Here is a 21,902-nt window from a genome sequence, read left to right as displayed (position 1 = left end):
TGGCACACATCCTCTTGAGTAATTGTGAACGTGTATGAAGGCGCTCTGAGCCATGACACGAGGACCACTGCTCTCCCCATGTCACAGATGAGGCTACGGGGCTCTTGGTGCACAAGTCACTTGCCCAGAGACATAGAGCTGGTGAAGGATGAAACCAAACTCAAATCCAGAATCATCTGACTCCAAATCCCACATTCCGCAGCCCCATGACACTGGCCGAGGCCAGGGAGTCCAGGCCGCCTCAAGAAAAGCACGTTTTCACCATTCCAAGTAGTCGCCGTGCCTCCCAGAGCATTTCAGCATGTTGAAGGGCAGCTCGGGCCATCCCCACCCCAGCAAATGTCAGGGGATTTGCACATTCAAAGAAACGTTCCGGTCCCTGTGGGAAAGTTCCCAACAGCTTCCATTAGACAACAGTCACAGTTCATTGACCCCCCCCCGCCCCCCCCCCCTGAAGCTCACAGGGGCGGTTTTATTGTTTTATAGGTGAAAAATCAGGGAAACGTTGAAAGATTGAGAAGTATTTCCAAAGTCACGTGAACCAAAAGGTCAATCCAATGGGGGTGGAGGCGGTAGGAGGGGGAGGTAGGGAGCAGGCAGAGAAGCAGCTGAGAAGTATTTGTGGCACCAGGGAGAATAGACTGTGATGTGCACGAAAGGAAACCGTGGCTATGAATTTCAGGGCATCAAGGCCCTGTCAACACAGCTAATCCCCACGGATGTTGGCTGAATAAGCCTCCGATGACCAAACAAGTGCACTGTGGAAACTGTGTCAGCCTCCAGCAGGCCAATTTGTCCTCATATTACACACTCTGCTGGCTCCGTTGCCAGACCCCCAGCTCGAGGATCCATGGTGAGCGTCCCCCAACCCGCCGAGGGTTGACACAGCACAGTTACTAAGTCAACAGAATTCAGAAACCACGACCGGATTAAGCAGGCGGTTTTATTTTGGTGCCCTGGACTTCAAGCAGATTAACTAATCAAAAAGCCCGAGCCACCGGGGTCATGTCTGAATGCTACAGCTGTTCGCCGAGTTGACAAACGTCCTCTCTGTGGCTCGTCATCTGAATGGGACAGGCAGCGATGATCTTGGGGAGGTCGACACTTTCAGAAAGGAGAGGGGCGCAGTCCAAAGACCCCGTAATGGAAAACAATCCCAGCCAGATGGAGACAGGGAGAGGACTGCTTGAATAAGGGTCTCCTGAAAGCCACCACTGTTTCTGCATTGAAGAAAGCACAAGCAGGCAGCAGGAAAAGCGGATGAAAAGCTGGACTGCGAGTTGGCCATGCTCTCGGCATGTTGATCTGCTAATTAATAGAAGGGCTGCGGGTTCAACACGGACGCCTGTCGTCATGAAAGGTGAGCCACGCTGCGCCCCTCCCCTCGCCCCTTAGAGAAGTCCCCTAGGGAGGAGTGGGATCCCCTGCAAAAGGTGTCCGTGGGAAACCTAGTTTCAAGTTGTCTGTCTCTAAAGACCAAACAGATCAAACAGATGTCTCTGAGGGAGAATGTATGTGCGCCACGCTGGGTCAGAGGCAGGCATGGGGACGAATGTGCCCAGCCGTGATCAGACATGCAGTTGGCATGTCATTGGCCTTTTCATACAAAACACCATGCTTCAAGTTAGAGTCCATAGATCACCCCCTTTGGAGGAGGGTGGAGTGGGACAAAAGAAAGAATGAACAAACTGGCTGCAAGCTTGGAAAGACAAGCCTTTCGTTAATAGATTAGTGGATGCTGTGGAAAACATGTTCTCTTGCTGAAGATTTGGTTTCCTACAACCAATTAATGCCTGAGACCCACAGCTAAAGTGTAAAGTGTTGACTAATCTCTGATGGAAAGATGTTTGGCTGTGAAAGAAATCATTTAGATTATTTGCAAAATTTAGAAAGGAAAATGAGGATTTTGCTCTTTTCTGTTTTGGAAGAGGGAAGGGGCTGTGATGTCCTGCATCCCCTGAGCTCAACTACACTGAGCAGAACCTCCCCAGACACCTTTCCTTTGCCCCAAAGCACTGCTCACATCCGGAGAGAATTCAAGGGCCAGGCTCCAGCGCATTTGACAGCCAGGCTTTATTTTCCATAGTTAAGGCCAAAAACAAACAAACAAACAAACAAACCTCTTTCAAGATCCTTTTTTATGAGTAGGTAATTATTTTGAGTTTTCGATATTATTGTATGGCCTTGTGAATTCCTCTACCAATTGAACAAAATGTCTTTGTCAGATATTTTCCCTATTTTGAAATTCAAATCTCAGGAGAAAAGAAGGGATGATACAGCTACTGTGGAGAAGAATCTTGCAGTATCTAGAAAACTCCCATCCTCGGAACCTTCCGGTTGATTCCAGAGACCCTCTTCCACATTTTTTCGTGGCCACGTTCCTCACAGCCAGGGAGCTCGGTGCAGAAATGCTCTTTGCAGCATCATTTCTAATGAGAGAAAACTTCAACGACTCAAATGCTCCTCAGTAAGGGAGGAGTTAAATGGTAAATGACATGGCCCCACCATGGAATATTGTACAGCAGTTAAAAGAAATGAATTAGCGCTCTATGTATCTATATGAATAGATCAGTTTTGAGTGACTAGAGTAAAATGCAGAATGAAACATGCTGATGGTTATATTTATGTAGGTTATTATATAAACCACTATAAAAACAGTATTATTTATGTGCTTGTTCGTGTGTGTGTGTGTGTGTAAAAGTATTTGACAGGCAGCAAAGCACAGCAGGTAAGAACCCTGACAGGCTCTGGAAGCAGACCTCTTGGGTTGAAATCATGACTCTACTACTTATATGTGTGACCTTGGGCAGTGATTCGAAGCTATTCTTGAAGCTATAGTCTGTGCCTCAGTTGCCTCACCTTCAAAATGGGGATAATAGTAGAACCAGATTTACAAGGTTAAGAGGAATATATATATTTTGGCTGGGTGGGGTCCAGCCGGCCCGCCCTGATTGGGGGCCAATCGAGGCCGGGCCAGCTGTGGGGAGGGGATGTGGGAGGTTGGCCGGCCAGCTCCACCCCCAATTGGGATGGGGGGCGGCGATCGGGGCCGCAGTGCGCATCAAAGCAACCGGTCATTCCGGCATTCTGATGGCTTGACTTTTATATATATAGATGCTAGGGCTATTATTATTTTTCAATATATATATATATTTTTATTTCAGAGAGGAAAGGAGAGGGAGAGAGAAATAGAAACATCAATGATGGGAGAGAATCATTAATCAGCTGCCTCCTGCACTGGAAATCACACCATAACCTCCTGGTTCCTAGGTCGCCATTCGATCACTGAGCCACACCAGCCAGTCTGTAGGAACGCGTTAGACCTGCCCTATCCAATATGCTACCCACTGGCACCATGTGGCTAGTTACATTTAGATTCATTAAAATTAAATGCAAATAAGAATTCAGTTCCTGAGCTACCTTTGTCACCTTTCAGAGCTCAGTAGCCACACACAGCCAGTGGCTACCATACTGGACAGCAGATGTAGGGTGTTTCCAGTCCACAGAGAGTTCTAATGGCTCGCACTGATGGGGCACACTTTTTAGAAATGTGACTACCTGAACTCCGATCACCTGTCACACTCTGGCCCGGGTGATTTTGCTGTTCCCTACCAGGGCACGTGCCTCAGAAAGATGTTTTCACCTTCCTATTCAACATCCTAAAGTCTTCCATGTTCTGATTTCTGAGCCACTGAGAAAGTGTCTTTTCCAAGGCTTCTGACAATGTGAGCACAGAGGGTGCAGTAGGTATTGGCACTGTGGATGCATCCAGTCTATGAAAGGTGGTGCAAGGTGTTGGCTGGCTCAGAACCGCATTGCCTGTGCTCCTAGGGGAGGAAATGACAGCACCACTGACAAGCTGGTTCCTATCCCACTTCCTTTCTGTTTGTCCTAGGTGAGCTGCTCCTGCTCTCCAGTGTGGTTTTCCTGCTCCGGGTGGCTTGCGGCTGCCCTGAGGAGTGCCGTTGTCAAGCGTCCTTGAATTCTGTAGACTGCAGCCGCCAGGGTCTGGCTGAAATCCCTCCCGATCTGCCTCCTCAGACTCTAACGCTGCATTTACAAGATAACCAGATACACCAGCTCTCCGCTTCTGCATTTAGGTCAGTGCCACAGCTCACGACCTTGAACTTGGGCAACAATTCACTTTCCATCCTGGCCCCCGGAGCTTTCCATGGACTTCAGCACTTGCGGGTCTTAAACCTGACCCGGAACTCCCTACATTCCTTGGAAAGTGGACTTTTCCATTCCCTCCCTCAGCTGAGGGAGCTTGATGTGTCCTCCAACAACATCAGCCACCTTCCAGCCTCCTTGGGTGAGCGCTGGGAGAACCTAACCCTGTTTGCGGTCCAACAAAACCAGCTTCAGCAGCTGGATCGGGTGCTCCTAGAATCCATGTCCAGCGTGAAGCGCCTCTTTCTCAAGGACAACCTCTGGAAATGCAACTGCCACTTGCTGGGTCTCAAACTCTGGTTGGAGAAATTTATTTATAAAGGTGAGTAACGTCTGTTTGGAAAGCCCGTCTGTGTGTTACTCGCCTGGGATGAACCTCATCTGTTCTCTGCATTAGAGAGGACCTTGAGGGGTCCACGAGGGGCCCGTAGTAGCTTTGTCCTCATCGGTGTCACGTCACAGTATGGCAGAGACGTGAGTCATTAAAAGGTGTTCACATTCGGGTTTTTAAAGTCATTTTACAAATCCGGTTCATGGAGATAACTTTCCACTTTTTGAATGATAACAGCATTTAATTATTTATCAGGAAACTGTAGGCCCTTAAGAAGGAGGGAAATTTGGTCTCCACCTGAAAAACTGCTGAACTCCAAACTGGAATCAAATTCAGTTTTCAAATGTGATCCACCTGTGGCCTGGTATCTGTCCCTGGGACATTCCCCTGTGTCTGGACTCCACCCACCCACAGCTACAAACCCTCCCTCAGGTGATCCCTCTGCCTTAGCAAGTACCAGTTACTGAAGTTGGGTGCAACAGGGCCCCCCTCTAAAGTGACTATTTCTTTAACCAGATGTCGAAATCAAAGCAAGAGATCCTGGAATATTAAAGATGAGGGGATCTGGAAGTCCCCCAGGGGTCAGTGAGCAACAGCCCGAAGGCCAAATGCAGCCCCCCCCCCCACCCTCCCCCCCACCCCCGTTTTGGTAAAGATAGACTTATTAGAACACACCCATGTCCATTTGTTATTTATTCTTTGTGGCTGTTTTGCACTTGAAAATAGTTTTGACAGGATATATACAGCAAAGCTTACCATATTTGCTATTGGCCCTTTATAGAAAAGTTTGTCAGTACCAGCTTGTAACCAATGGGAAACGGAGGCCCAGAGAGGCTAGGCAACTTGCCCAAGATGACAGAGTGGACACTCAGAAGAGAATAGAACGAATGGCCCTAGGTCCTCCCTCTACATCACAGTGGTTCATTTATTCAGCCCTATATTTGAGTGCCTCTTACATGCCTGGCACTTTTCTAGGCACCAAGAAAAGGCAATTGAACAAGAAAATCCCTAATATCATGGAGTTTATGACCTGGTAATAGGAACAGATGGTAAATAAGATAACAAATATCCATGTTCAGAAAGCAGTTAGTGCTAGGGAAACTGAGGCAGGGGAAGGGGAGGGAGGAGTAGGAAGGCCAGGAAGGCCTCTCCAAGGAGGAGACACGGGCCAGCAGAACCTGCTCAGGAGGCAGGAGCCATGAGCTAAGTGGAGGAAAGGAAGCAGTGCAGAGGGCCTGGCCGGGAGGGGGCGTAGCTTAACTAAGGACAAAACAGTGCCTGGAGCAGAGGAAGGGAGTGAGAGAGACGACAGAGATAAGATAACATAAATACTCAGGGCCCCGTCCTGGAGGAACCTGAAGAGCAGGAAGAGGCCTTTGGATTTTATTTTAGGCGAGATAAAAATTTCCTGAATTTTCCTTAGAGGGACAATGTGATCTGATTATAGTTTAAAAGGTCACTCTGTGGACTCCAGGGAGAGCTGATCGAAGCCTACCCAAGAAGAAGCAGGGGAATGAGGGAGAAGTCATCAGTCATCCAAGGAAGAGGTGGAGGTGGCCCAGACCAGGCTGGTGAGAAGTAATCAACGTTGGGAGATGTTTGAAATACTGAACTGAAAGAAATTGCTAATAGGTTGGACTGAAAGATGAAGGAGAGTAATCATGGAAAATTCTAATTTTTGTCCTGCAGGAATAACCAGATACTAGTAAAGGATGCCAATAGCTGATAAGGGCCAGACTGGGGAATGGGGAAGGAGGAAGTGGGTGAGTGTGTGTGAGAGAGAGTAAATAAGACCTCAGTTGGGGGAAGATCAAGTTTGAGATGTCCATTTCATGTCCAGGGAAGGTGTTGCATTGGTGGATGTACGTTTGAGCCTCTCTGATACAGGAAGACAGCAGAGCTGCAGACGTGAATTGGGGAATCAGCAGAGTTGGATGGTGTAGCAGGTTAGAGCACAGATGGAAGCTGGTTAGAGCTCACACTGAGTTCAAGTATACAATGTCGAGTTGAGAATCCCTCTCAACAATATAGAAGCAAACAGCTTATCACTAAGCAGCTAATCTCAGAGTTGACCTACAACAGGGACTACATATGGTGGTAAAAATCTTTCTTATAAGAGGCAAATAAAACTTTACATCTAGAGGTGAAGTGGCTTCAGCTATTGTGTTTTAGACTAAATGGTGAGCATGAGCCAAACCTCCACAAAAAGATAGTTTTTATCAAAGAAGAATATTTCTTGACAAAGAAAGAAGATAGTCCCTAGGTTCAGGACACTAGATGGAACATGGGAGGGATTGACGCTCTGCCACAAACTTGCTGGTGATCATTGGACAGCCGTGCCCCTCACCAGCTCTCAGGGTCACCAGGTGGAAACTGACAGTGCTGAGCCAGGAGCTCCTGAGACCTATTCTGGTCCTCTGGTTCCATGACTCAGTTCAATGCCCCCTCACGGCAGAGCTGCCTAGTACAGACAACAGCCTTTCTGTAGAAGGTGAAATTGATTTGGGGGTCACAAGATCTGGGGGACCCAAAATAACTAGGAACCCCCCATTCCCAATAGATGCTAGATGTAGGAGACAATCTGACTACTGACTTATTGAATAAAGGTAAAACAAAGGGCTAGTACAGGTCAAGACCTGCTTTACAAAGATGCATAAATAGATACAAACCCTAGAAGTGTTAGTCAGGACAGGCTGATTGATTGACAACTATCTCAGTGATGCACACAATAAAAGGCACTCGTGTCAGGGTCCAAGGGAGTTGGGGGAGGGGCTGGGGTCGGTGCAGTCCTTCAGGGACTTAAGCCCCTTCCAGCTGTCCACATTGCCAACTTGACCACGTGGCGGCTAAGGTTAACACCAAATGGGAACAAAGTGCTTGGAGGATTAAGCAGGGGTTTTTGTGGCCTAGAAGTGACATTCGCTGGTTCCAGTGGCCAGAACTCAGTCACACGGCCCCAACCTGACCACAGAGGGTGGGGAAACTTCATCTTCCTGTGGGCCCCAGCCAAAACACATGCTGTGATGAACACTTAATAATGTCTTCTCCACAAAAACATATACATAGAAGTTGTCATTAGTATTCCTCCCTCTCCATTCATAAGTACCAAATCACTTTTATGCTAATAGCTGTCTGTATTAAACATTTACTAGTATTCTGGGCAAGGTACAGTATTGTGCTAAACACTTGATATATGTTATCCAACTTGATATATGTTAGTCCTCAGAGCAGTCTTATGGGGTGAATTTCATTATTTCCCCCTCCCACTTTCCAGATGAGCAAGCAGAGCACAGAATGGTCAAGTAATTTTCTTAAAATTGCACAGCTAAGTGATGGTCAGACTCAAGATTTAAATCAAATTTCTTCCAAGACAGTGGTTAAGAGCTCCAGTGGCCAGATGGGGAATAACGAGTGCTTGGCAAGCTGGAGCTTCTTGCCTTGTCAGCTTCCATGAGTCTAGAGCAGTGATGGCGAACCTATGACACGCATGTCAGAGGTGACACGCGAACTCATTTTTTTGGTTGATTTTTCTTTGTTAAATGGCATTTAAATATATAAAATAAATATCAAAAATATAAATCTTTGTTTTACTATGGTTGCAAATATCAAAAAATTTCTATATGCGACACGGCACCAGAGTTAAGTTAGGGTTTTTCAAAATGCTGACAGGCCGAGTTCAAAAGGTTCACCATCACTGGTCTAGAGGGTGTGGGACCCACAACCTGTCAGCAGACATGCCTCCTGGGGTGGAAGGCTGGCACGTGACTCTGGGCCGAGGACACAGGTGCATAGGAGGCCATGGAGCTCTTGGTGGCCACAACCTCTGCCTTCCAGCCATGTCCTGGGCTGTAGTGTGTGTATTTCCTCGTCCTGGGGTCCCCAGGCCATGCCCCGCACTCTAATATTGAGTATCAGGAAGCCTGGAACCAGGGAAAGACAGTGCTTAAGCCTGGAGTGACTGGGTGAGCCACCTGGTCTCAGAGAAGCCAGCTGCTGGGCTGCAGGTCCCATGGCAGACGGGCCTTCATCCCCTGATGGAAGTCCCAGTGCTCTTTGGCCAGGTTGCATGCCATTACTTCTTCTCAAAGCCCCACACCCCATTTCTCTCTCTCTGGCCTTCTGCCTTGCAACAAACCTCAGGGCACGGCATACAATGGTGCATGAGGCAGGGATCCTTAATCACGGCACGGCCTGGCAGCACCCTGGGCTCCTCTGGAGCAGCCACCCTGCACCCCTGGCCTCCTACACATCTGCTCAGAAAGGAGGACATACCTCTGTCACCTGTTTGCTTTTGAGTTGGGGCTCTTGGCTCAGGGGGTTACTGATGAAGCCAGGGGGGCCCAGGAGGCTAGCAGTTTCAGATTCAGTTTCAAGCAGCGGTAGCAAAAGAGGTGTGGGGTGAATTTTGTCAAAGCCTCTAACCCCGATATGACCTGGGCCAGATAACCCTTGCATTGCAGAATGGCCCCATCTACTAACGGGGCCACGTAGGACTCGGCTTATAAGGCTTAGATAGAATGGATGTGAGAGAAGGCGTTCCCCAAGCTCTGCAGTGCCATGAAAGGGAAGGTTCCACTCCCACTGAAGTGACCACCTCCCATGTGTGACTTTCCGGAGTTATTTCATAGTTCACCTGTGGTACGCACAAAGAACCTGCCGTCTCATTTGGCTGAGAGTGGTGTCCGGCTTCACAGCCAACCATGGGGTGGAGCAGGAGAGTTCAGGGCAGCCAGGGGAACGGAGGCACTGGTCATAGGGGTAGGGCACTGCCCCGACAAAGAAAGGCTTTACTGAGGGTCATTGTGTAACCTTGGGACGTGCCAGGAAGGAGGAAATAGAGAGAGGGGAGGAAGCAGAAACAGACGCCGAGTATAGTGGGGAAATCCAGGATCAAGGGAGTGAGCTGGGTTTGGATGTTCTGTCCCCTTATGACCTGGGTGACCTTGGACAAGAATTACCATTGTAGCGGAGTTGTGAGGACTAATCTAACAGTGCTTCACAAACTATAGAGTTGGATACAAATAGATATTTTTATCACGAAAGTTGCAGTCAGAGATGTTTATTCGACCGAGGTCACATAGTAAATTGGTGATCAAACTTGGCTGGAAGGAACCTGTGAGCCCAGTGCTCTTTCTAGAAAAGAATTACTAGGCACGTAGTCTACATATCTCAGGAAATCAGTCACCTTACAGAGAATAGAAACTGAGTCTAAAAGCCATTGGAAAGTTCCATACTCCACGTTCTAAATGTTTCAAAGCACAAAGAGACATGTTAATGGCACGTAATCCCATGAACTTAACTAATGTAACTGCCAAATCGTCAGATATGCACAACACTCAAAGACCACGACCTCCCATTTGGCAACATTGAAGAGTGTTGCCAGACACATAGGGTCTTTGTAATGAACACATAACGTCACAATAAAGGATGTTTGTTTTATTTTTTGTTTTAAGATGTGCAATGGGAGCTTGGACAATAGGTTTGTTTGTGTAGAGCGCTTTATTAGGGGCGTGAGTGCCCTCAGGTTGGCCTCCAGCGCCCCTTCTTGTCAGCTCCGCATCGCTTTGCCCTCGGCGTTTTATTAGGCAAAGGTGACCTGGCTTCTAATGAACTCTTGGTCAGACATAATTGCCAATTTAGTGTGGCGTGTTTAGCATTTGGCCAATTTAGAAATCCTAAAATCATAAAATGTAATTGTTAAGTTCTTTGACTTCAGGGGGGGGGAAAGGTGCTTTATAAATTCCATCTGCCTAACTTTTCGCAGGTTGAGGCTTTTGGAATTCAATTGTGTCAGGCTCTGTTATCATCCTTTGCTTTTGCTTTTTTTTTTTTTTTAAGGGGGAGTCATGGACAGTGTCGTCTGTGTGTCACCAGACACCTGGAAGGGAAAGGACCTCCTTAAAATCCCTCACGAGCTGTACCAGCCCTGCCTTTCGCCCTCTCCAGATCTGGAGTCCTGGCAGGGGCAGCTGCTGGGTCCTGCCCAGCAGGCTGTCCTGAGGTCTCCTGAGAGCCACAGTGTGGAGGAGCAAGACCAGTCAGAGTGTGAGCTCAAACCCAAGCCCAGGCCCACCAATCTGCGTCGCGCCTTGGTCACTGTCATCATCGCCGGGGTTTTGTCCGGGATCCTGTGTCTCATGATGCTGGTGGCCACCATCTATGGCTGCACCTATGCAGCTATTACAGCCCATTACCGGGAGGCACCCTTGGATCAAACCCTCGAGCCTGCGAAGACGGAAGGAAAAGAGCTGCTTGACAGCCCACCGGCTTGAGCGCTTTCGTCTCAAGTAGGAATAATCACTTTAGGCCAGAAGATAGTCTCTGAGGAGGGCTGGTATGTCCACTGTTCCTGCCTCATTTTGCTCTTTCCAAAAGAAAACAAAAAGGATGTGTCTTTAAAAAATATTTCGGAGAAGAAATTTATGTTGAGATTAAAAAAAAATACTGTAGATGAACTAGAAATGATACTTGTGTTCTGTGCCTGAGAAGTTTATTAGACTTATTCTATGTGGGAGAAGGCCAGGCACAGAGGAAGGGGAGCTACCATCTCTTTAAGGTCCTCTTCCCTGCAGGAAGTTGCTTTTACAGAGCACAGAAACGCAAGCACGTGTGCCATTGGCATTCCTAGGAGCTTTACGGTCCATTGGAAAACTGCCCAATTGTGAGCGCCTGGGAAGAGGCTGGTGATCTTACCCAAGGGGCACCAAATGCCTCTATAATTCAAGTTCATGCTAGATTGGTGATACTTTTAGATGTTGTGTATGTTACATATTTAATGGGAGCGTCTGTTGGTTGGGAATTTTGTAGCCTGCCACAAGAGTCAGATTATATTTAATTTTCTAAATTAGAAAACCATTTGGGGCTTTCTAGGCCACAGAGGAAGAAGAGGGTTTCATGTCTGCGTAATGGGACTCGGGCCCAGGGCCTGGAGAAGGTTTAAGATGCGAGGGTAAATAACATATAAACAAACACAAAGAAGACGGGGAGCCGGAATCCGGGGCACATCTCATTGGAAGGCCATATCCACCAGGCGAGTGGAACCTTCCATTTGTAACTCACAGCAGGAATGAATTTAGGGTGGGCTGAGAGCGAGGGAAGGGCTTGTGTGTATCTGCATCCACACCAGAGCGCACAAGTGCGCAGACTTGGACAGCCACACCCACGCGTAAACACACGCGGAGCAATCAGTTTACCCACTAATGAAACGCAGCCGCGGACGGGTGGGAGCCAGCAGCTATTGACCACCACCCAGATTGTCTACTCAACACTCCAGGAGAGGAAGGAAGAAGGAAGTCTGAAGAGAGTGGGAATTATCAAGGGACTGGAGATATGTGGCAGCAGCCACCCTGAACAGCATGTAGGCCGCGGTTTAAAACAATCAGGTGGGGCTTGCTTTACTGCACAGACACGGTCCTGAAGAGTTGCATGCAAAGTGAATTTCTGTAAATTGAATCATCATTTTAATGCAGTAGGGGAGCTCGCTATTTAAAGGAACCTTTCATGGAATCTTACTGTAATGACAATAATGAGCTCCAGATTTATGCATTTTGTAAATTTGCATTTTCTCATGCCAGGTTTTCTTAAAGTGGAATCTACCTGCTCTCTCTCATGATGGCCTGTCTCATACTTAGTCACCTGTTAGTATTAAAAAGAAATCACTTTACACAGAAGAGTGAAAGACACATCAAAAACACACAATAGCAACTAGAGAGCAAGCTATCCCTCCAGAGACCTTGACAGACATTGCTAATCAATCCCAGCACTCTTCCCAGCTGAGCCTCCATGCACCACAGATGCCTTCTTAAGACAGCACTGTAGGCAACCAGAACTAATCAATTGAAGTTGGTTCAAAGGATAAAATACATTTGCCATTCAGGGTCCTGGCTCTACATTCACTCCTTCGGGCCATGGAAAAATTGTTTTCAGTCCTAAATCAGTAGTCCATTCCCTGACCTGAAATGTGAATGGGAGGTCTGAACATGCAGGAGTGGTGACTTGTCTGATGTGGCCAGAGCTCTACCCAGCAGCATAAGGAGCTGAGGAAAGCAGACGATGAACCTACCACAGCCTACCCTGCAGGACACACACCAACCTGTCCCTAATCATCACGGAGGCCATCTACCTACCCCTGCCCACAGTGAAGCTTCACAGCGAGTGTGGGCTTCACGCACACCCACAATCTAATGATGGACCATCTTTTCGAAGCAGCAATTTTGCTAAATGATTTTTCTGGGGGAAAAGTATAAACTTCGATGTTAATTTTCCTGAATATTAAAATAAACCTGGATATGTTAAAGAGTGGATTGAAAAATTAACAAGGATTTTAAGATCAAAAAGAGAAAGCCCAGAGAAAGCCAGCTGTTCCACCCTAGTCCTGGTGCCTCCTTCCGGCTCTGTTGGCAAGGCTGAGCATCCGGTTGAAGGATGTAGTGAAAAAAATCTTCCTTTCTCTTGCCCTGGACTTCGAGTCCTTGGACAAGAAAGCAATATGAGAAAGGAAATTTAGATGATCCTTTTTCATGTCGTCCCCATTTCACCAAATGTTTCCAGAGCTTGCACTATGTACCCGGCATAGTGCGAGGCGTTCTCCTGAGCATCTGTCATGTAATCCTGGCAACCACCCTGGGAGATACTTGAACAGATATTACATAAGCTGGGATCTACTGAGGCCAATAATCCATTTCCTCTCACTGCTGTGATTTCAGACTGTCAGCACACAGGGCTCTGCCAGAGGTTTGGTGATACTGCAGCAGCCGTGTCCCCTGTCCACAGCGATCGCATGGAAAGCATCCAATACACCACAGAAAACCCTGAACGTGGCTAGAGCCCTCACTCGTCAACACCCATGTCCTATTAGATTTCTAAGTACAGATGATAACTCAGGCAAACAGATCCCTGCTTTATAAACAGTCTTTAAGAAAAATGATTAAAATGGTGCATACGTATAGTCAGATTTCTATCTCTTGCCTACAATCACCACAAACGGCAGTTGGCAATGAAAATAATTACTTACCCTGAAATGTCAACAGCTTCTCAGCACAGAAAAATATAAATCAAATTGTTTAGATTAACAAATGCAGAGTTATCATTTGTTAATATGAGAAATGAAATGTTTTAACCGTAAAAAACATCGCAGATGAAAGACCCAATTTGCAGGGTATTCTGCGAGAACCACAAATTATCTTTTGCAACCACTACAGCGCATGAGGGGTAATTTGCAAACGCCTCACAGATTACTTTCAGCTGTCTATTGCCGCTGTCTTGTCATATTCATAGATTCCCCTATAAAGATGGCCTTCCATCAAGAGTCTTGCTGAGGGTACACTGTGAACAAAAAGCACGTTGAGTGTTGACTGTTTCTGAGAAAACCATCTACAATAGAATTTTTTTCACCATATTTAGTGGAACAGTATGATTATAGACTGGCGATTTTTGCTTTGCCAGAAATCACAGATTCATAAGAGCAGGACCCAAAGATGCTTGTAGCTCTCTGAAGTGAGGCCAACAGAAGGGATTATGAAGAATGCACCCTGTCATAGAGATTATGGAGAAAGTAGACCAAGTATCAAATCTATACCGGAAAAGCTTTCAAAATTAAGGCAAAGGTCCCTGTCCCTGGCAGGCAGAATCCTGTGCTTGCAATGATAACACGCCAATGGACAAATGGAGGTTTTCTCTTTCCTTATAAAAATGGAAGACTGAAAAGTGATGCACAGCATCTCCTAAAGATTCATGAAGATCAAATCTCATTACTTGAGTTAACCAAGTTACCCCAGAAATAAGACACTCTTATCTTAAATCCTAAATAACAAAGGAAGTGGCTAAATCCATATAAAATAATTGATCTGGAGCACACATTAATACAATTATAGAACAGTTAGAAAGCTATAACGTTCTGTTGCATATCAGGAAATAAATGTTTCCAGTCTGGTCAAACCCACCAGTGTGTCCATTGCTTAATGCGATTAGACAGAAACCTACCAGCAAATGATATTCCAACCCTACATGGCACGACTGGGTTGTGACGTGCAGCTTCAGGGAACTAGCCTGTTTGCCCTTCTGATGAAAGTGCTTTATTTTTTTAATGCACAGATTGCATTGAGATCTCAAAGAAACCCCCATCCCATTCAAAGAAGCAGCTTCATAATCCACCAGTCTCCTTCAGTGTCCATGCCTACTCTTCACCCTGACAACACTGAATATTCATTTCTATGAATAAGATGTCACCCAATTATAAAGGCCCATAAAGCAGACCCAGGAAAAAACCCCAGAGGACTGGGAATTAGGAAGGTCTGTTGAAAGCATTTAGTCTACATCTGGCAAATTTTGGGATAGCTGTGACTAACCTCCCTACCCATTTCAGACATTGTGAGTAGATGATAGAAAACGTATCTACTGAACCCAGCCAAGGCCTCAGAATCCTTTTAAAACTGTTTTATAGGTACCCTCTACTGATTAATTGAAGTCGACTTATCAGATTAAACCTACTTGCTACCCCCATGTTCTTATTTTATAAACTAGAGGCCTGGTAACAAAATTTGTGCATGAGTAGGGTCCCTAGGTCTGGCCAGCGATCAGGGCCGATCTGAGAGGTGACCTGCAGGGCGATCAGGGGTCCCCGCTGGCACCCACCTTGGCTGGCCTGGCGCTGCCTACTTGCTGGCTCTGTCCCCCACCACTGCTGCCAGTTGCCTCCCACTGTGGGGCAACCAGCTGGGCAATCGGGGGTGGGAGGCCTCCACTGGCACCCACCTTGGCTGGCCTGGGGCCTGCTGGCTGGGGACAGCACCTACGTTGAGCATCTGCCCCCTGGTGGTCAGTGTGCATTATAGTGACCGGTCGTTCCGCCATTCAGTCGATTTGCATATTAGGCTTTTATTATATAGGATGGGAAATAGAAGCATGGAAAAGGAAAGGAACTTTCCCAAAGCCACACAGATAATTAATTACAGGCCTGGTAAATGCAGTTACAGGAGCATGGAGTTAGTATGGATGATTCAACTCACTCCCTGCCATTCTTTATTCATTCTGTGTGAACCACAGTGTCAAGACTATGACATTATTCTATTAATTGTTTGGATGAAGACAATTATGGTACCACCATAAAAATTTACTGAGCATACAATTTTGTGCCAATTGGTTTCCAAGTGTATTACTGTTATTTTCTCTAAGCCTCATATTGACCAAAACATGCAGGCATTTTGTTGCCACATAATAGATGAAGAAACACAACCATTGGGTTTGGGTCACTTATTCAAGGCACTAGTAAGTAATAAGTAGTGGAGTAGGCATTTGGATGCAGATCTTTCTAAGGTCAAACTTTCTGGGCACTTTTTGGAATGTGACAAGTTTGAAGAAGTCAGAGCTGGAACCCTTCCCTGGAACTGCCAGCTCTTAAAACATGGCAGGGAAAAGAAACCCAACCACCAACCAGCATGTCCCTGCCAGAGCTTTGGTCCCACCAACACCCAGAAAGCCAGCCTAAGAAGCCAAGGCAAAATGGGAAAATGAGAGTTTTTCTAGCACATAGACTCTGCTGGGCTGGAAAAGATGTTCTTAGATGGAAGGGGAAGAAACTCAGCTGCACCGTCTTGTATTATTTGAGAAAATAATAAAATAGACACTGGCTGATAAGTAGTGCTTCCAATTGAAGTCTTCATGAGCACACAGAAGGAAAGTTGTGGTGTTATCTGAAATTAGAAATACTGGTCAATGATATCCAAGAGGAATGCCCGCTATGCAAAGCACAGATGTGACCTTCCGGCAGATGAGTGGGATGTAAAGGAAGAGAGTAATAGTCTAAAGTCCTCATCTTTTATGCTGCTATTCCTTCCTCTGGAACATGGCTTCAAAACCAGAGGGAGACCATTCCTCCTACATGTAGAGCATGCAAGGACATTTAACTGTCACCACACCTGCCACCAAGACTTTGCTGTCTTCATCCACTAGACATTCATGTCTCTACAATGTAGCATGTAATAATATGAAAAAAAGAAGAGAGGATAATAAGATATATACAAACTAGGGACTATAGTTTTTATCTACATTGCTTATAAGGAATGAAAACTACAGACTACTCTGGTTTATCTAGGTTAAATAGTCAGACCACCAAGCAACAAGTGGTGGCATCCCTTACCAATCCTTTTGGCTACCAAACAATGCAAAGTCAATACTTTAACAAATTTCAGATCATCTGTTGCAATCCAGGCAATTTTCTAGTACCAATGATGAAGAAGAGAACAAGAAATATAAAGTGTATTCCCCATGGAACTTAGCATCTTGCAGAGGAAGAACTTTAAGAAATTAAAAATATATAAGATGGTGAAAAAACAGGTGTGAGGAGCAGTGAGTTCTGGAGATATGTGAAAGGAAAGGTTTCTACTTTATTTATGGAGAAAAATATTTGAGCAGAGACCTGGGAAAAATGATGAAGCCAGTGATGAAGATATCTGGAGGAAAAATGTCCCAGGGAGAAGGCATAGCAGGCGCAAAGGCCCTGAGATAGAAGCAAGCTCAGTGTGTTTGAAAAGCTATGGCTGTGGTTGAATGGACAAAGGCAGAAGTGGAAGGAGCTGAGGGTAGAGATGACATTCAATGATTCCCATTTCCTGGTATCCATGCCCTGGTTTAATCACTTCTCCTTTTTTTTCTTTTGCCAAAGAAATATAAATGAAGCGATTTGTGTCATTTCAGGGTAGAAGCATTTAATTGCTAGAATAAGGAGCCTGGAATATTGAGTTAACATCTATAGGTATAGGATAACTACCTATGAGAGTCACCTATACCTGTAAGTGTGCTTTTTGAAAGCAAGAGATAAGTTTTCGTTGTATTAAGTTGCAGTTTTTAGCGACCTTTCTTATTGCATGCTAACGCATTCCATCATGATTCACCATCTACTGAACATGAGGGAAAAATGCCTCTACTAATAAAATTTTTTTCATAGCCCATTTCATCAATAAGTATTTTGTTATCAAAATTAAAATAAAATACCTTTATTGCAAGTGAATCTATAATTGATCCAGTATATTATAATCTTTGAATTATCTGTGATTCTTCAATATTGATACTCACATTTAAAGATTTTCTAAGTTCTATTGATGTGAAAAATGGATAGTGGAAAAACTGGAAAACAAAGTTTATGGTTCTAATTCTTGTTCTTTAAGTTGCTAATAGATATTTTGGGGCAAGAGATTTATCACCTATTGCCGGGAGCCGGTCCATCCTTGCTGCTTGACACAGTCGCTGCAGAGAAGAAACATCTGCACAGCATATGTTTCAAGGGACCTGGCGTATATGGCATACTGTTCTTAATATGTTTGCTCCCCTTCTTGGTGCTATGTGTTTTAACCAAGGTCACCTCTCCGAGAAAGGTTGTTTCCCCAGGTAGGAATTTTTCCCTGAAGTTAGGGAGGGAATAAAACCCCTTAACTAAGTGCCAGGCGGGTAGTTAATCACTTTAACTAAGAACAATCACACTTAAGCTACATAATCTTTACTCCCTGGAATGGAGATAAGAAACAACGCCCTAACCTTTGGAATAGAAATTGACAGGATCAACTGGTTGGAATGGAGATAAGAAACAACAACAGAAGACAGAACCTAGTGAGAGAACCTGGCTGAAGAACCTAGAGACAGAACCTAGAGACAGAACTTAGAGACAGAACCTAGAGACAGAACCTAGCAAGAAAACATGGCAAAAGATCCTGGACAGAACCTGACTAGAACCTGGTGACTGAACCTGGCTGGAGAACCTGGACAGAACCTGGCTGGAGAACCTAGCAAGAGAACATGGACACAGAACCTGGCTGGAGATCCTGACCAGAACTTGGCTAGAGATCCTGGCTAGGCTGCTGATCAACTGAACTCTGTCTCCGTGTCATTCCTTCTTCGCCGACTCCGTCCACACCTTTGGGGACCCCTGGACCTGCTGGGGGTGGACCCCAGCAATCTATGTGTCTCTGTTTCTATTTTTTTAAAATGCAAGTTAAGCTATGGTATCTTAAAACAGAATATGGCAAACATGAGAGGATATTACTTCCAAGATTATATTACAAAATATTCTGGCTTCCATCTTGCTCACACTCTCTTGTTTGCTCTGATAGAAGTCAACTAACACACTGTGAACTGCCCTGTGGAGATTTCCATGTGGCAGAGCAGTAAGGGAGGCCGCTGGCCAACAACAGCGAGGAACTAAGTCTAACAACCCAGGAGGAACTGAATCCTGCTGACCTCATGAGTGAAGGTGGAAGCATTTCCTCTGCTTGTTAAGCCTTCAGATGAGACCACAGCCCCCAGCAACACTTCTATTGCAGCCTTCGTGAGAGACCCTGAGCTGCAGGACACAGCTTCCCTGACCTCACGCTTCACCTAGATTCCTGACTCACAAAAACTGTAAGACAGCAAATGTTTGTAGTTGTCAGGTTTTAAATTGTTGAAACAATTTGTTTGACAGCAACAATTAACTAATACACGGACTATTGTGAGGATTTGGGCTTTTAACTCTGGGTAAATTGGGAAGTCAATAGAGTTTTGAACACAGGAGTGACATGATATTACGTATCTTTTAATACAATAGCCACAGCAATTGTATTAAAAGATAGGTAATGAAGAATAGGCTGAGCGGGCCAGAGGTGGAAGAAAGAAGGGGAACAAGTTGGAAGGCCACTGAAACAATTCAAGGGAGAGATAAGGGTGAAGTAGTCCAGCAGGGTAGTATGAGAGGTACCTAGAAATGGTCAGATTCTGCACAAAATTTGAAGAAAGTAACATCGGGATTTACAGATTGGTTGTGGGTAGGAGCAAAAGCGAAGAGTCAAGAATGACTTTAAGATACTGATGTGAACAAAGAGTAAAACACTGAAAATGAGATTTTTTGGGACAATTATGGATTTAAACACTGACTAAGTAATAGGTAATTAGAAATTATTATTTTAGGTGTGGTAATGGTATTGCTATATTAAAACACAAAGAAGTTCTTATCCTTTAAATATGTATATTGGAATATTTATGGATGAATGGTTTAATGACCAAGATTTGATTTAAACTAATATGGGTGGTGTGGAAGTATATTGGGGTTTGAAGGGCACAATGACCATAAGATTGATAGCTCCTGGAACTGGGTAAAGACACATGGAGTTTCTTTTTATGTTTCTGTCTACTTTTGAGCATATTCAATGTTACCCAAATAAATGTTAAAAAATGACTCCAAGGTCTGTGGACTTATGAATGACTAGATTAATAGAATTACCTAGATCAGCAAGACTGCTGAGAAAGAGCAGAGGTGAGGGAATAACTGGAACTGGGACTTAGCTTGGACTCTATTGCATTTTTTAAAAATATATTTTATTGATTTTTCACAGAGAAGAAGGGAGAGGGATAGAGAGTTGGAAACATCGATGAGAGAGAAACATCGATCAGCTGCCTCCTGCACACCTCCTACTGGGGATGTGCCCACAACCAAGGTATATGCCCTTAGCCGCAATCAAACCTGGGACCTTTCAGTCCGCCGGCAGACGCTCCATCCACTGAGCCAAACCAGTTAGGGCGGACTCTATTGCATTTGATAGGCCTATCTGAGAAGGAGTGAAGCTGTTTAGTCAAAAAAGAGTCAAGTGAGAGAGCTCTGGCTTGTCATTTAAATGCCACGAATGGGCCCTCAAGCATTAACAATTAGGGAGATGAGTGGAACCAGCAAAGGAGACCTAGTAGCGGTAAGCAGCCAGGTAGGCAATACCTCAAGGAGAACATGGCCAACATGGACAAGAGCTGCTGACAGACCAAGAAAAACAAACATATGAAGTTCAGGTTTGGATTTGGTTATGTGGAAGCTATTGTTACCCTTGATGAGAAATGTTTCACTGTGGATGAAACCTGATTGGAGCGGGTTCCAGAGAGAATGGGAGACAGGCAGGGGGAAAGGCATTTAGCATAAAAGAGTGACAAATACATAATACAAATAAACTAACATACTAGTAATAAAAATAATTTTGGCTTAAAAACCTGGATATATCAGCAAAACATCTGGAAGATGGAGGAAGAAGGCCAATAAAGTAAAAGCATATAAAATGACCATGCACTACATTTTCATTCTGAAATTTCTTTTCATTTTCAAAGACAACTGCACACTCCAATCTGCCTGAGCCTGGTCACATTTAATTTGACCTTGAAGTAGAAATGACATGCAGACACTGATCCTGACCTCATGCAGATCATTTCACCCAGAGGAGAACCCAGGGGTTCTCGGTGAACGCACACTTTGGGAGGCCGTGAGAATAGAAAGCCTTTGATCAGCTATCCCTCTTCCAGCACAGACTGGCCAGAGCATTTCTGTGAGCAAGAGAATCTATGCACAGACTGTCAAGCTTTTATGCTCCTGGTGCAGACTCTGCTCACGCTGTCCCTCCTTCCCAGGAGGGAAATGCACGCCAGCTCACTTATCCTTTATGGCCTTTCACTTAGCATGAGTCACATATATTCCAATTGTAACCGAGATCAAAATCCCAACAAGGTCACTAGGAGATTTGCCTGGATAGAGGCAGCTAAGTCAGCCCCCAAATCTCTCATGAGCCATGTTAGAAAAAAAATGAAAATCCCAGAAGCTGTTTTCCACTAAAGCATGTGAGGGCATTTCCAATGCTCTACCAAGCATTATGCTGATTACACTGTTCAGAGGTTTATAAACTGGAGCGGAGATTAAGTAAATCACGGTCTTGACTGACAATGAGAGCATATATTTTTAGAAAGCTCAGGATCTTAGATTGGGATTTCTGTGTAACCACATATACAAAACAGTAGGCACCACTGATGGACAGCATCTGATACATGAAGCTCTGTCTTCAACATCTACTTATACGGCCTCTGATTAAAACATCCACTTCACTTTGTAAGAGAAAAAGATGGTGAAAGAAGTGAACACGTCGGTGTTTTATGTTTTTATGGACTGTTATGTATTTTCATCTAAAGCAGGGTTGGCAAACTCTTTGCTGTAAAGGGCCAGGTACTAAATATTTTTGGCTTTGGAATCCACACAGTCTCTATCCAACTACCCAGCTCTGCCATTTCAGCAGGGAGGTGTCTATAGACAATGGAGACATGACTTTCTTTCAATAAAATGTTATTTACAAAATCAGCTCACCATTATGGAGCACTCAACGAGGAGCATTTACCAAGTACTTCATATGTATAAAAATTTTATTTGTATAATGATCATTTATATCTCTCAACAGGAACCGCAGCGGCTCCCTAAATCCAGACCAAATCTGACTGTAAGAAATATCCCATTATTGGTTAATAATGAAACAAATATCCATCTTTAATACCAGGCTGTTAGAAATCCAAACAAAGCACAATCAACCTCATTTTTCAAACTTGAACTCAAGCCCAGAACAAGAGGGAGCAATGG

The 21,902-nt window shown here is 45.0% G+C and overlaps 2 protein-coding genes across 2 annotated transcripts in view; one reads left to right on the top strand and one right to left on the bottom strand.

The window, feature by feature from the left end:
* LOC102239827 (voltage-dependent calcium channel subunit alpha-2/delta-3) overlaps nucleotides 1-21,902 on the bottom strand; it is a gene marked incomplete at its 5' end in the record, with an annotated part of 304,116 nt that overhangs the window by 135,732 nt on the left and 146,482 nt on the right. The window lies entirely within an intron of this gene.
* Nucleotides 848-14,441, top strand: LRTM1 (leucine-rich repeats and transmembrane domains 1). The gene is made up of 3 exons (XM_005868367.2): nucleotides 848-1,360; nucleotides 3,896-4,492; nucleotides 10,340-14,441. The coding sequence occupies exons 1-3, from the start codon at nucleotides 1,261-1,263 to the stop codon at nucleotides 10,771-10,773; spliced, it is 1,131 nt and encodes a 376-aa protein (XP_005868429.2). The 5' UTR covers nucleotides 848-1,260; the 3' UTR covers nucleotides 10,774-14,441.

The sequence above is a fragment of the Myotis brandtii genome, unplaced genomic scaffold (assembly GCF_000412655.1).
Source record: "Myotis brandtii unplaced genomic scaffold, ASM41265v1 scaffold268, whole genome shotgun sequence".
Taxonomy (NCBI): domain Eukaryota; kingdom Metazoa; phylum Chordata; class Mammalia; order Chiroptera; family Vespertilionidae; genus Myotis; species Myotis brandtii.
This window is presented reverse-complemented; position numbering and strand designations above follow the sequence as displayed.